The 16,215-nt window shown below is 47.7% G+C and overlaps 1 protein-coding gene across 1 annotated transcript in view; it reads left to right on the forward strand.

The window, feature by feature from the left end:
• Nucleotides 1-16,215, forward strand: part of ARFGEF1 (ARF guanine nucleotide exchange factor 1) — a 972,411-nt gene that overhangs the window by 717,572 nt on the left and 238,624 nt on the right. Inside the window, exons 26-27 of the mRNA XM_078687191.1 lie at nucleotides 92-243; nucleotides 2,594-2,766. Of these exons, the coding sequence (XP_078543317.1) occupies nucleotides 92-243; nucleotides 2,594-2,766 (325 nt within the window). The remainder of the gene's footprint in view (nucleotides 1-91; nucleotides 244-2,593; nucleotides 2,767-16,215) is intronic.

Raw genomic sequence — 16,215 nt, forward strand, 5'->3', positions numbered from 1 at the left:
GTTTTAGTAAAGAACCAGTGCATGAGTTATATTATTATGGCTATATCTAATCCAACTGCTCCTTTAAAAATGTGTCTTTCTAACTCACTAGGTTGGCTGTAATCTCAATGAAGATGTTGCAATTTTTGCTGTAGATTCTTTAAGACAATTGTCAATGAAATTCTTAGAAAAAGGAGAACTTGCTAACTTCCGGTTCCAAAAGGATTTCTTGCGACCTTTTGAACATATTATGAAGAGAAACAGGTAGGATTATGCAGAAGCCATGATGTTTACGATTTCCTTCAATGTAACCATATTTTCTTCCCTGTCATTTGAACAAGCACTTCAATTAATTTATTACTTCTTTGTGCCTTTTAACATATAAAGATAAATGTAGTTGATACCAATATCATTTTCTTATCAGAAATATATCACCTCTATTCTATATTCTTCACTTTGATGAAGTGTGCTGTAAAATATTCAATGTTGCCTAGGTTTGGTTCACTCCAAAAACTGTTTGAAAAGCATGACTATGAGGTTAAACATTCAGATGTAACAAAATTGACTCCTATACTCTTTCCTGAAATCTATAATCTGTGCTACATATATACATTTCATAATGTTTCTACTTCCACCAAATGATGCTTTTTTCATTTTGGAGGGGTGTAATCTATAGTGGAAATCTCACATACAGCAATTATTAACTTAATGTGTTCATGTCACACTTTTACCTCTTACAAAGCATTCTTCATTGATCATTGTAACTCTTCTGAAAATCGTTTACAAATTGGTGTAACAGAAAAGGATGGGGCCCCCCTGTAGAATGTGAAGAGGGGTCCCTGAGGTCTCCCATATCTCACAAATGTTCATTGATCTTGGGTAAAATGGGGGCCCCATCAAAAGGATTTGGGTGTCCCTGAAGGGTTGGGGGTCCCCCTACAGTGCAGCGACCTATGTTACGCCTATGCATTGACAGATGGTCCAATCTTGATGTAAGACGTATCATTTGGCCACTTGGTATCTACTTTCCATTTAAATCAATACAGCTATCTTCAGTGCCTTAGTTCCTTCTGGCACCCAGGACAGCTCAGCAGCCATTTCTGTTTAAGGGTAAGAGGACGAGGGCTCTTCTTGCTGCCTAATAGACACATTTGCCGATGCTATGTAAGTCATACCATCTGCTTGGTGTAGCAATGTTTCTGTTTGCTTGACAGTGATGTTCATGCAGAGAAGGATTACTAAAAGTAAGGTATTGCAGCTTTAGCTTTTGATAAATATGATGAGCAGACCACTTTCCAGCTCATTCATTTCTGCCTGACAGTGCACAGGACTGCTCTGAAAGATGTTGTTTAAAGGGAAAATGATAGTCATCTGGATAAATAAGGTTTCTTTCTTAGTTTATTACCAGTAGTCCCACAAACCAACTCATTGGTCCGTACCTGTCTATATCTATTATAAACAGTGACCTGCAGACAGCATACTAACTTATATTTCATACAGTACTAGATACTTCCCTTCAGCAAGTGTTAACATATTCATTGCCAGCTCTTCCAAATCCTCCCAAAACAATCGAACACAGCATCTAATCGGCAACGTATCATAGAACACAAATTTCCTATAAATGAGACACACTGGATATCCAGGATACAAAGGAACTTCAGGTAGGCAGACTTGGAATTAGAAGGCAATGCACCTTGCATATTTCTATGATATTTAATTTCTTCAGAGTAGTTCGAGAGGAGCTGTCCCGTATATATATTGGAACAGGGTAGTCAGCGCCAGTAAACTGCAAGTTCAGCTCTGTTGGCATCTCAGGAGTTTAGAGCATAACTGCGCAGCTACTGTATGGAAAAGTACACATTCTTGCAGAGTGGAGAAGTATAAAGGTATGGTTTGAAAGGGACCGGACCAGGCTAGAGTTCTAGAGAGGACTTGGATATGTGTACCATGCGTCATTGAAAAAGATGCTTGGGTTCAGCAAACATACATGAATTACTGGTGTTTCCTTTAGTAAAGTGGGCTATACAAGGGGCTCACAGGAGGCATGACCTTTAAAGAGAGCTTAGTTATTTGAACCTTAGCAGAAGTCTTTTATTCAAATTGTTAGGCAATGTGGGAAGTGCTAGATAATGCAGAGTTTTTGATGGCGATGCGCAAGTGTGATACTACAAAGTGTCTCAAGGACATAATGAGCAAAACAGGGTTGATCCAGGGGTGCCATCTTCCCAACACCAGGCATACACCTCTGATCCTTCCTCAAATGTTTCCTGAGTTTTAAAAGATAATTTAGTAGATAATTTGAAAACAAAGGAATTCAATGTAGAATTCATTCTTGCTCACAAAGCTGGTGCAGCTTATGTCATGCATAGTGTGCAAATGCTTAGTTATAATAGTTTGCAAATAAACAAATAGAACATAATACATCCGTCACATTCATCCTTAAATGATGATGCAGCAGACAGACTGGAAAGAACCTTTGTTGATTGTGTAATTCAGTGCTCCTTTAACCTAGCCTGCTTCTTGCTACTTTATTATTTATGCTAAAAATGTGATGCATTGATATGATCATCGAGAAAAAATTGATGGTTTACCGATAACTTGTTTTTCTTTTAAGGTCTCCAACAATTCGGGATATGGTTGTGCGCTGTATAGCACAAATGGTTAATTCCCAGGCTGCTAACATTCGCTCAGGATGGAAGAATATCTTCTCTGTTTTTCACTTGGCTGCCTCAGACCAAGATGAAAGCATAGTGGAACTTGCATTCCAAACAACGGGACACATAGTTAGTGAGTACTTTTCCAATGTACCTTATGTAAGCAATGCATAACAGTGCCATGCTGTAACAACTGAAATAAAGACAACATGTTGTTTGTTGTAAGCTACAATAGCTTGGATAAATGTTATTTTCCTTCTTTATAGCACAAATACAAGTAGGGCAAGCAAACTCTGCACCAGAGCTCTTTTACAACTGTACTTCATGTGGCTGATCTAGCACAGCACTTTCTTGTCCCTCGCTGAATGAGAAAACTATCAGATGTATCCCAGCCCAAACAGATCCTTTTTCAGAGGCCTCTGTGAAGGAGTCTGGCCTATTTAAGGCAAATGGAGCCAAAGGTCATCTTGGTAGAAGAGCAAAGAGGTAGCCCCAGGGCATGGAACCAAATATTTTTCAAAGTCTACCATTAACAGAGCCAATAGGGCATAGGCCCTGCAGGCAGTTAGTCTTTAAGAGCCCCAGGGCATTGTGAAGCAGCCGGATTTTAGGACAGGTGGGCCTGCCAGGCATTATACGGACTATTTCTGATAGATATAAAGAACCACAGGTTCCTCACCTTTAGAATATTTCAGGCCCCAGACTAGATCCAGAGATTTTTCCAGCCATCTTACCCGCTCGCTGGTAGGTGGCACTGTATGGCTCAACACTGACTTCCTGCAAGTGAGAGAGAGAAATACTGCATATAAGTCAGTTGCAGCCGGTATGACTCACAGGGGGAGGGGGGGGGGCCCAGGGGGCAGGTGGGGGTGCACCGGGAGGGGGTCGCGCGGGAGGGGGAGGTTTAATAGGAAATAAAAAAAGTTGTGTTATGCTGGCCTGTCCCGCGTCATCGGTCTGCTTCATCCTCTCTACAACAGGAAGCAGCCACGGGCTCCCTCCCCTAAGCCAATCACAACGCTGCAATGGCAGCCTTGTGATTGGCTGGGACACCGACCCCACAGGCATCTGTGGGGAGGCAATTTTCTCTATGTAGGCTGCATACATAGAGAAAATGCAGAGTGCGTATGACTTGTTTGTCAATCAGCGCCCACGACAGTGGGCAATACGATTCAAAAAGGGGGGTGGTGATGGACAGAGTATCTGAATTAAGCAGAACACTCCTACCCAGTCAAAAGATCAGGGCTTGATCCATCACCGTTTTTTAGCTCACTGCACCATCCCAGTTCAGAACCTGGCTACATGCAAATTAGTCTGTCCCTGGCCCAGTGCATCATGGGAACAGGGCAGACCAAACTACCAAGCCAATTCTTTACTGGAAAGGAAACAAGCTTCCGGGGACCGGTTTCTGGCATTACAGCCGTCTTCGGCCCGGCTTGCTTGAATCCTGATGGTGCAGTGAGCAAGGGACTCACATCTGAGCATACCCTTCCACACTTGTGGTGGCCAAAACGATTCAAAAAGGGGGGTGGTGATGGACAGAGTATCTGAATTAAGCAGAACACTCCTACCCAGTCAAAAGATCAGGGCTTGATCCATCACCGTTTTTTAGCTCACTGCACCATCCCAGTTCAGAACCTGGCTACATGCAAATTAGTCTGTCCCTGGCCCAGTGGCTTGGTAGTTTGGTCTGCCCTGTTCCCATGGTGCACTGGGCCAGGGACAGACTAATTTGCATATAGCCAGGTTCTGAGCTGGGATGGGGCAGTGAGCTAAATAACAGTGATGGATCAATCCCTGATCTTTGGACTGGGTAAGAGTGGTCTGCTTAATTCAGACACTCTGTTCATCACCACCCCCTTTTCTGAATCGTTTTTGGCCACTATAGGTGTGGCAGGGTATACTCAGACATAAGTCCCTTGCTCACTGCTCCATCAGGATTCAAGCAAGCCGGGCCGACGAGGCTGAAATGCCAGAAACCGGTCCCCGGTAGCTTGTCTCCTTTCTGGTGAAGAATTGGCTTGGTAGTTTGGTCTGCCCTGTTCCCATGATGCACTGGGCCAGGGACAGACTAATTTGCATATAGCCAGGTTCTGAGCTGGGATGGGGCAGTGAGCTAAATAACGGTGATGGATCAATCCCTGATCTTTGGACTGGGTAAGAGTGGTCTGCTTAATTCAGACACTCTGTTCATCACCACCCCCTTTTCTGAATCGTTTTTGGCCACTATAGGTGTGGCAGGGTATACTCAGACATGAGTCCCTTGCTCACTGCTCCATCAGGATTCAAGCAAGCCGGGCCGACGAGGCTGAAATGCCAGAAACCGGTCCCCGGTAGCTTGTCTCCTTTCTGGTGAAGAATTGGCTTGGTAGTTTGGTCTGCCCTGTTCCCATGATGCACTGGGCCAGGGACAGACTAATTTGCATATAGCCAGGTTCTGAGCTGGGATGGGGCAGTGAGCTAAATAACGGTGATGGATCAATCCCTGATCTTTGGACTGGGTAAGAGTGGTCTGCTTAATTCAGACACTCTGTTCATCACCACCCCCTTTTCTGAATCGTTTTTGGCCACTATAGGTGTGGCAGGGTATACTCAGACATGAGTCCCTTGCTCACTGCTCCATCAGAATTCAAGCAAGCCGGGCCGACGAGGCTGAAATGCCAGAAACCGGTCCCCGGTAGCTTGTCTCCTTTCTGGTGAAGAATTGGCTTGGTAGTTTGGTCTGCCCTGTTCCCATGATGCACTGGGCCAGGGACAGACTAATTTGCATATAGCCAGGTTCTGAGCTGGGATGGGGCAGTGAGCTAAATAACGGTGATGGATCAATCCCTGATCTTTGGACTGGGTAAGAGTGGTCTGCTTAATTCAGACACTCTGTTCATCACCACCCCCTTTTCTGAATCGTTTTTGGCCACTATAGGTGTGGCAGGGTATACTCAGACATGAGTCCCTTGCTCACTGCTCCATCAGGATTCAAGCAAGCCGGGCCGACGAGGCTGAAATGCCAGAAACCGGTCCCCGGTAGCTTGTCTCCTTTCTGGTGAAGAATTGGCTTGGTAGTTTGGTCTGCCCTGTTCCCATGATGCACTGGGCCAGGGACAGACTAATTTGCATATAGCCAGGTTCTGAGCTGGGATGGGGCAGTGAGCTAAATAACGGTGATGGATCAATCCCTGATCTTTGGACTGGGTAAGAGTGGTCTGCTTAATTCAGACACTCTGTTCATCACCACCCCCTTTTCTGAATCACAACAGTGGGCAAGCCAATCCTCCTCTGCCCTCAAGCAGGACCGCCCACCTGCCCGCCCCCAACTAAGCCCTGCTTTCCGCTTTCTCACAGTGCGAGAAGCAGAAACATATTATGGTATTTAAAATACCATTTTATGTTTCTGCTTCTCACACTGCGAGAAAGCAGTGGGGCGACGCTCCTCTGCCCACATGGAGGAGTCGCCACTGATATAAGTGCCACCACTGCGTGCTTACAGCAATTTCTATCGTTCTGTGCCCTTCAATGTGAATCCAGTACTCTTCTCCCAACTTTGTCGGTTTTCCAGAATCTCCAAAATGTATTGCAGACAGTGTGCCAGGGAAAATGTAGGCCCAAAAAACAACAGGATTCAAGTTGTGCCATGACTACAGGAAACAAATGTTGATTATGGATCCACAAAACGTGTGCTTATGGTGCCTGGGCTCCAGTCATGACTTGAAGTTGTGCTAAAAGTTTGCTCTACTTCACTTGAAAGCAGTCAGGGTCTGGGTGGCGAATCTTTGTCGCCTATTATAAGAAATTCTCTCCAAGTCACCGGGCTGTTCTCGGTCGTTGTCATGAGGTCAGTCACACTTGAAGTCATCGTTAATGTTCAAAGTGGGCTGTAAGTGCAAGAAAGCTAAGTGGTACTTAGCCTCATCTGGCCACTCAAAGTCTGGCAAGGAGTTGCAAGGGTGTTGCTCAATGGGTGTTGCATCTTGTGACACTAAGCTGGCCCCTCGTTTCATCCTGGCACACTCTGAATTTAATAGGCCATTGTTCACTCACAGCAAATAAGAGCCTTCAAGGAGGCCACGCTGTACATTTTCCACTTGGGGTCTCCCTGTGGCATATTTTTAGGGTCCACAGAGCCACACTGGCTCCAAGTTGGACTTCTACTGGCAGGCCCTCCTCCTGACACTGACTTGCAACTCAGGCCCTTTCCTAGACTCATACTGAAGCCAGTGCAGACTTCCACTCCTGTTCCAGGTCCCATGCCAGTTCCTTCCATGCTGCTGCTGACTCTGCTGATACCGGATCCAATAATGATGGCAGTTTCTCATCCCAAATCAAAGTTAGCTGGCACCAGGACTACGTTGTGCTACACAATAAAGTACTACAGCGACATCTTCTGCCTTGGCCTCTCTCTTGTTGCCAATACTATCAGAGGATTGAGGCTCTCTTCAGTTTAGACTCTGATATAGTCTAGGTCATACCTAATGTCCCTCATGATACTCATAATGATGAGGTGGGCAGTCTTCTCACCCTTAATTACACTGATGAATGGCTGTACTTTAAAATGCTCTCCTCCAGCTGGAAATCCATCAGGTCAGACCAATATGTTTTTCAAATTGTTCAAAGAAGCTACACCTCGCCTTATTTCTCCACCTCATTTTGATCTTGGTGAGACCACGTCTCTATAATAACACAAGAAGTCAATCTCCTGCTGACCATTGACACCACTGAGTATGCGCTGGACCCGGAGAAAGACGAGGTGTGCTATTCTCCGCTACTTCCTTGTGTCAAAGAAGATGGGAGGCATCATGCGGATACTGGACCTCCTTCCATCGAATGCCTTTCTGAAGAAGCACATATATACTCAGATCCTCTCTGCTATGGATCCTAGGGACATGATGGTGTCCCTGGACTGCAGTACCTCAGACGTTACCTGCAGTTCACGATGGGGTCGGCACAGGTCCAATTTACTTTCTGCCTTTCAGCTTTATTTTGGGCCCTAAGGTGGTCATGGCTCCTCTGAGGAAGTTTGAGGTGCATTTAATCCTGTAAATCGAAAATTGGTTGCTCATGGCGGGCTCGCTGTAGTCCATCACAGACCACCTCTAGACATCAGCCGGGCTCTTGATCACCTTGGGGTTTTCCATTAACAAGTTAAAGTCTCATCTGAGCCTTGTGCAGAGGATTTCTTTCATTGGGGCTATCCTGAACACGATAGTGGTCATGGGCTTTCCACTGCTGCAATGAGTGAGGAACATTTAGGATATGATCCTGACCTTTCTACTTCAGTCTGTGTCTCAGTAAAGATGGTTCTGAGACTTCTAGGGGGACTGACCTCCTGGATCCTGCTAGCTCTGTACGCCACATGGAAAATGTGGGCCTTTCAATAGAACATGGAGTTTTATTGGACCCAGCTCTAGGCTTGCCTCTTCTACGCCGTCCACATTTCACAAAAGGTGGCCCTCGACTCCATGTTGTGGCAGACAAGCCCCAAACCTTACCCCTAGCAGATCACTCTCCTTCCACAACCAAACTTCATGGTTGTGACAGACACGTCACTGCAAGGATGGGTGGAAGTCATCTGGAAAAGGTGGCCTCTTGTCTCCAGCAGAGAGCCAACGCTACATCTTTTGGAGCCTGGGGCAGTCAGTCTGGCCCAGAAATCCTTCCTCTTGTCTTTCAAGGAAAGGCTGGTATAGGTCCTAACAGACAACTTGACCGCCATGTACTACCTCAAAAAACAGTGCAGGTTGGGGGCTGTCCCCTTTGATTATGTGTCTTTGGAGATACATGGACAAGCAGACAATCTTTTTGATAGCCAGTCGCTTAGTAGGGTCCCTGAATGCTAGAGCAGATGAGTTGAGCAGATGTTGGCATTCAGACCATGAGTTGTATTTCCATCCTGAGGTGGCGCTGGGCATGTTCAGTCAAAATCCTGCCCTTATTCGATCCGTTTACCGTCATTGAGAACCCGCAGTGTCAAAGCTTCTGCCCACTGGAGTTTCCTCCAAAATGGTAATTGGGAGGTGCATTCCATCTACAATGGCACTCTGGTTTCCTGTATCCATGTGTGCCACTTTGTTTCCTGACTTCACTCTTGAGGAAAGGCAGGATAGACAGTGCCCATGTCATCTTATTAGCCCTAGACCGAGCCAGGAGAGTGTGGTTCCTTAAGCTCCTGAGCATTTGCCCTTCGATCCGACTAACCCTTTGGGAGGCCCTCCTGTGCGAGCAACAGAGGTCCTACAACTAAATGTCCACAGTCTTCACCTCCATTGATGAGATTGAGTGGCGACAGTAATCTGTTTTTAACTTGCCACCTGAAGTGCTGGGTGTCAGTTGTGCAGTCAAACCCCCATTCACAAATTCCTTCTAAATTGGCAAATAAATTTGTTTTGTGGCCTAGTGTGGGTTCCATCATCTCAACCCTCTGCAGACAAGATGTTCTGATGTATTGTTTGTTGTGTAGCTTGCCCACCCTGGTGTTGCAGTAGCTATAATTAAACAACTTGTTGGCCCTTGCAGCCTTTTCATGTTTGCCTGATCAACCCTCTCTCTTTAAATCACCTCAAGTAATGATTTTCTGAGGGAGCTGATATGTTCCCTCCAATGCCATTTGTCATGCTTCAGTGGAACCTCAATCTACTCCTGATGTTTCTTATGTGCAATACAAATAGTGAAGAAAATCCTCCCCTACATTCCTGAGGCCTTACAAAAACGGTTGTGATGGCCATGGTCATGTCCAAGCTTAATTACTGCAACAGTCACTACTTAAATATATACAGCAACAATTTCTAAATAAGCTACCGGTTTGAATTCCTAAATGTCAATGTATTAGACATTCACTGCGTAAGCTCCGTTGGCTATGCATTAAACAGAGAATCAACTTTAAGGCCTTGTGTTACCCATAAGGCATTTCACAACATGGGCCCGGCATATCTGATGAATAGTTTTAAGTGGTATTGTCCTATCAGGCAGCTGCGCTCTCTCGGTGCCAAAAATGTTGTTGTCCCTAATTTCAGACGCTCCTCATAGGGAGGAAGCAGCTTAGTGGCGAATGCCTCAAAACTGTGGAACACTCTCCTTCCGCACATCAAATCCATGTCTGATCTCCTATCCTTCGGGAAGGCACTAAAAACATGGCTTTTTAACTATTAAGCATCATAAGGCTTTTTAGTGTGAGTAGGACTATCAGACCACTGTAACAGAAGCAGCGCCAAGACATCTCTGGGTATACCTACGCTTTAAAAGTAATTTTAACTTTGCAACATAATATTTCATTTGCTCCTATGCACAGTTGCTCTATACAGCTTCTAAAAATCAAGATACTCTTTCTTATTGACAGTACTTGTGTCTATTACATGAGTGAACTATAGGCCGGCTGTGTAAAATCTTCCAACACCACTTTCTTCCAAATTAAATTTGTGGTAAGGACTCAGTCTTCCTTCCTGCTAAAGGTGATAGGAGCCTTCCATTCCCTTCTATTGATCACCCTGCTGACATCTTTCACTCTACCACACCCCTCGAAGGAGAGGCTCCATGGCCTTGAACGACCATGCGCGGTTTCACTTTCCAAGCAGCCGGGACAATGGCTGCCGCATCTTTGCAATGCTATAGGTCTCGGATTTAGGAGAGTTTGAGCTATTGGCATTGCTTAAACTCTCGTGAATGCGAGACCTATTGCATTGCAAATATTTTTTTGTTGTAAAAGCCACCATGCAGCACTCTCACATGCATGAAGGCCGCACCCCTTTCTTTAGAAGACCCATGCCTAAGGAAAGATGTTCGGATGCTATTAAAGTGAAACCGCAGCATGGGGGCTTTTACAAAAAAAAATAAAGCATTTGTTTGACAAACAGATGCTTTTTTTTGTAAAAGCCCCCATGCTACGGTTTCACTGTAAAAGCACACCTTTTGTTAGACACAGCTGTTTTTAAAGAAAGGGGCATGACCTGCATGCACGTGAAAGTGCAGCATGGGGGCTTTGACAACAAAAACATTTACAATGCAATAGGTGTCGCATTTGCAAGAGTTTGAGCTATTGGCATTCACAATGTCAATAGCTCAAACTCTCGAAAATGCAAGACCTATTGCATTGGAAATGCTTGTTGCACGATGTATTCAGCAGGGAAGAGGTTTCTGAGGTGATTTTATCCAATATTGGGGTATAATTCACCTTGTCCTATATGATGGAATTTTTTTACGAAAGTTCAGGTGAAACTTTTACGCACTCCATTATATCATCCTCAGGGTAACAGAAAAGTAGAAAGATTCAATAGAGTGCTACTAGAATGCATTCAGAGTGCGGTTAAAGCAAGAGTTGATTGTAAACCTGCCATCAGAAAAGTGGTGTGGGCTTACAGAACACCCCGCATTCAGTCACTGATTTGGTACCTTTTGAATTAATGAGAAACAGGAAGGTAGAATTGGCTTTGAATCCATTTTGGAAACTCAAAGCTTTGTGGGTGAGTGTGAACTGTTGAATGAGTTCAGCACGGCCAAATATATAAGTGATAAGATTAGTCATGAAAGATGTAAAAGATAGAGTCTTCAGGGGAAACGATGAAATGTAAAATGTACAGTGGGAGAGTTTGTGTGTGTTAAAGAACACTTGATGCTTCTAAAGGGAAAATCAACATTTTGAATGGGCTCTCTTATGATTGATTCAAAGGGTCAATTTGTGAAAACATGCAATCAATCAATCAATCAATCATGCCATTTGTATAGCGCACTACTCACCCGGGAGGGTCTCAAGGCGCTTGGGGGGAGGGCTATGCTACTGCTCGAACAGCCAGGTCTTGAGTTGTTTCCTGAAGGCGAGATGGTCCTGGGTCAGCCGAAGGTGGATGGGGAGGGAGTTCCAAGTCTTGGCAGCCAGGTAAGAGAAGGATCTTCCTCCGGCGGTGGCTCTTCGGATGCGTGGTACGGCTGCGAGGGCGAGGCTGGTGGACCGTAGCTGGCGGGTGGGCGTGTAGAAGGTCAGGCGGTCGTTGAGGTACTTGGGGCCCAGGTCGTGGAGAGACTTGTGTGTGTTGACATGGTCAAACAAGAGGAAGATCAAGACAGACACGTTATGAAGATGTACAAGAAGAAAATTTGTTCCCAGCAAATTGGGTGGAAGTCATCTGGAAAAGGTGGCCTCTTGTCTCCAGCAGAGAGCCAACGCTACATCTTTTGGAGCCTGGGGCAGTCAGTCTGGCCCAGAAAGCCATCCTCTTGTCTATCAAGGAAAGGCTGGTATAGGTCCTAACGGACAACTTGACCGCCAGGTACTACCTCAAAAGGCAGTGCAGGTTGGGGTCTGTCCCCTGTGTCAGTAGATTATGTGTCTTTGGAGATACATGGACAAGCAGACAATCTTTTTGTCGGCGACGCACAGAGGCCTTCGGCCGAGGCTCCCCGTTCTTGCCAGTGAACCCCGAATGACCCCCACCGATATCGAGGTCGCTGATGCCGGCGGCACCGATGTCGGCGTCAACTTCTTTTGCGACGCCGATCCTGATGCCAATGGGGGACTTTTACCCTTTTCTTCACCCATGTCCTTGTCCACTTTTGGAGGAAGGGGAGGACTGGGAAGGGTTTGAAGACCGTCTCGCAGCACAGTGTAATTCTGTCCTTGACTGGGATGAGGAAGCCGGTGGCCCGGATTACACTCTGGTGCCTAGTTCACCATCCCCTTCAGCTACTATGGAGGAGAGTGGTTCCTTTTCCACAGTGCTACGTAGGGCGGCCGAGGCTCTTGGCCTTGAGCTCTCCACAGTGGCTATCAGGACAAACCTGTTGACTGAAGTGCTTCGGCCAGCTTCTTCTTCTACAGGACCGCTGTTACCGTTTAATGATGAACTTACTGATGTGCTTCTGGGCACTTGGTCCCGGCCCAACACAGGGGCCCCTGTGGACAAGGGTGTCGGCCGACGCCATCGCCCGGTCCGGGCGTCCCTGTCTTCCTCACCCAGCACCCTACACCTGAGAGTTTGGTGGTTTAGGCCTCGGCGTCCCTGAGTGTGTTTCCTTCTGCTCCACCAGACAAGGAATCCAAGAAATTGGAGCAGTTTGGCAAGAAGATTTATTCTTTCGCAAGTTCTGGACTGTGGTCTGTGAACACTGCCTGTCTCTTGGGCCGCTATTCCCATTCTGTATGGGAGGCGGTTGAGCAGGTGCTACCTTAGTGTCCAGAGGTGGCCCGGAAAGTTCTCTCCTGAGCTCTTATGGAGGGGAGAGATGCGGCCAAGTTCACTATACGTTGTGGTTTTGATACTGCTGATTCACTGGGTAGGGCGATTTCCACAACAGTGGCGCTAAGTTGTCATGCCTGGTTGAGGACGACTGGCTTTTCTGCAGATGTCCAAAATACTTTGATGGACATGCCCTTCGATGGCACCCTCCTCATTGGTGATAAGGCGGAATCCACATTGGAGCGTTTTTAAGGACTCTCGGGCCATGGCCAACTCCTTAGACTTTTCAGCCGCACGTACTCTTTCCACTTCTAACTTTTGTTCCTTTCGAAGCTCCGGAAGAGGCAAGCAAACACGTTGATTTCAGAACAAGCCTGCGCAGCAACAGTCCCAGCACAGCCGCAGACGTTGGGCTCACAGAGGCGGTTCACGGGGCCAGCGTGCGGGTCACTCTACCAACACCCCCGCTGCCAGTGCCTCCACACCTTCCTAGTCCGGTGTTTCAGGCCCACCAGACGCCAGTGGGGGGGGGGGGGGCAGGATTTGTCATCACCTCCTCCACTGGCGCACCATTACATCGGACAGGTGAGTTCTGGAGACTGTTCGAAGGGGCTACCCGCTCCCCTTAGAGTCTTGCCCCCAGCCATGCCACCGCATTTCCACCACATGTCGGGGGATCCTTGGACACTTCTCCAGCAGGAAGTTGTGGCCCTCTTAGCCAAGGGGGCCATCGAGCGCGTTCCGACGCCAGAAGAATGTTGTAGTTGTTACTCCCCCTACTTCTTGGTTCCAAAGAAGGACAAGGGTCTACGTCCCATCTTAGACCTTCAGAACGTCAATCGCTTCCTCCAAAAGGAGAAGTTCAAAATGCTCAATATGGCTCAGGTCTTGTCTGCTCTCGACCCACAAGACTGGAAGGTGACACTGGACCTGCAGGACGCTTATTTTCATATTCCCGTCCTGCCAGCCCATCGGCGTTACCTGCGATTCATGGTGGGCCAGGAGCATTTTCAGTTCACCGTGCTCCCCTTTGGCCTCACCAGCGCCCCTCGGGTGATTGCGGTGGTCGCAGCTCATCTGCGCAGATCAGGGGTTTCAATCATCCCCTATCTCGACGACAGGTTTATCCAGGCGGGCTCGCCCCAGACAGTCATCTCCCACCTCCAGACTACGGCCGACCTCCTGCATTTGTTGGGGTTTCCATCAATGTGCCTGATTCCCTCCCAGAAGCTCCTCTTCATCGGAGCAGATCTGGACACGGTGCAGTTTCGGGTTTATCCTCCCGAACAGTGAGTCCAGGACATTCGTGCTATGATTCCGATCTTTCAGCCCTTGTCCTGGGTTTCGGTCAAGAAGAAATTGAGGCGGCTGGGACTCATGGGCTCCTGAATCCTGCTGACCAACCATGCCAGGTGGCATATGTGGGCTCTGCAGTGGGACCTAAGGTTTAAGTGGGCGCAGCATCAGGGGAACCTGTCCGATTACGTCCAGATTTCGGGGGGCACTGCACTACAATTGCAGTGGTGGCTCACGAATCAGCATTGGGTCAGCGGCAGAACCCTCTCCCTTCCCCAACCGGAGCACACAGTGGTGACGGATGCTTCCCTCCTGGGATAGGGCGGCCACATGGGAGAGGCGGAGATCAGAGGCCTCTGGTCTCCGGCGGAGTCCCGGCTCCATATCAACCTTCTAGAGCTTCGGACGATCCTTCTTGCACTGAAGGCATTCCTTCCCTCTGTCAGGGGGAAGTAGTGCAGGTGTTCACGGACAACACCACCACCATGTGGTATTGCAATAAACAGAGCGGGGTGGGGTTGTGGACCCTATGTCAGGAGGCTCTGGGCCTCTGGACATGGCTGGAACGTCACGGCATTTCATTGATGGTTCAACATCTGGCGGGTTCTTTAAATGCCAGGGCAGACGAACTCAGCTGCCGGTGTCTGATGGGTGCCGAGTGGCGTCTTCACTCGGAGGTGGTGCAAGGTCTCTTTCAACAGTGGGGAGAGCCTTGGTTAGATCTATTCGCCACCGAAGAGAATGTGCAATGTCATCAGTTCTGTGCGTTGGAATTTCCAAGGCGGCATTCGCTCAGCGGCGCTTTTCGTCACGAGTGGAGTTGCAGTCTGTTGTACGCCTTTCCACCCATACCACTGCTGCCCAGAGGGCTGAAGAAGATCAGGCGTGACCGTGCCTAAGTCATCCTTGTGGCTCCGGTCTGGGCTCAAAGAGTTCGGTATCCCGAGCTACTCAGTATGAGGCTAGATCCCCCGATCCAACTGCCTCTGCGGGATGATCTTCTGTCGCAGCGGCAGGGGACGTTTCTCCACCCGAACCTGCCCAGCCTCCACTTACATGCTTAGAGATTGAGCGGCTACAGTTGATTCCATTTGACTTGCCTCCCGAAGTCTGATGTCATTCTGGCAGCCAGACATCCCTCCACTAAATCGGTATACGCCAGCAGGTGGAACAAATTTGTGGCATGGTGCACAGCCAAGACTGTGGATCCCCTCTCTGAGGTCCTTTTGTTCCTTCTTTCTCTGGCCCGGCAGGGCTCTGCTCTGGGCACTATCAAGGGCTACCTTTCGGCCATTTCAGCCTTTCTGAGGCTTCCTGATCAGCCTTCTCTTTTCAAGTCCCCTCTTGTACAGCGATTCTTAAAAGGCATTATGCATATGTTCCCTCCTGTTCCTTTCATAATGCCTCAGTGGGACTTGAATGTTGTTTTGACTTATCTCATGTGCGCTCCCTTTGAGCCGCTTCACAATTGTCTGCCTTTCTGGTGGCTATGAACTCTGCCAGGAGAGTGAGTGAGCTTCAGGCTCTTTCTTGTAAGCCTCCTGTTCTGTTGGTTCATCTGGACAAGGTTGTGCTTCACACTTGTCCTTCCTTCTTCCCAAAGATTGTCACTGCCTTCCACATCAGGCAGGCTATCACCTTGCCCACTTTCTTTCCGCCTCCGCACCCTTCCAGAGAGGAAGAGAGGCTCCACCGTCTGGACCCAAAACGTGCGCTCTCCTTTTACCTGAATCACACACAAGCATTCCGGGTGGATGACCAGCTCTTTGTTGGATACGCAGGCGCCAAGAAAGGCCGGGCTATTCACAAGAGGACTATCTCACGTTGGGTCGTCTTGTGTATCAGGGCCTGTTGTTCAATGGCTAAAAAGGAACCTCCGGTTGGGCTGCATGCCCATTCTACCAGGGCGACTGCAGCTACTACTGCATTGGGACGCGGTGTCCCCCTGCAAGACATCTGTCAGGCTGCCACGTGGGCTTCGCTGCACACTTTTAAAAGCATTATTGACTTGACAGTCAGGTCTGGAGGGACTGCTTCTTTGGGCGTTCTGTTTTCTGTGACTTTCTGGTGTAATCTTGTTCGCAGACTCACCACCGGGGTTGGTATTGCTGGAGTATCTATTCTAAGGT

Source organism: Lissotriton helveticus, chromosome 4_1 (genome assembly GCF_964261635.1).
Source record: "Lissotriton helveticus chromosome 4_1, aLisHel1.1, whole genome shotgun sequence".
In the NCBI taxonomy this organism is placed as follows: domain Eukaryota; kingdom Metazoa; phylum Chordata; class Amphibia; order Caudata; family Salamandridae; genus Lissotriton; species Lissotriton helveticus.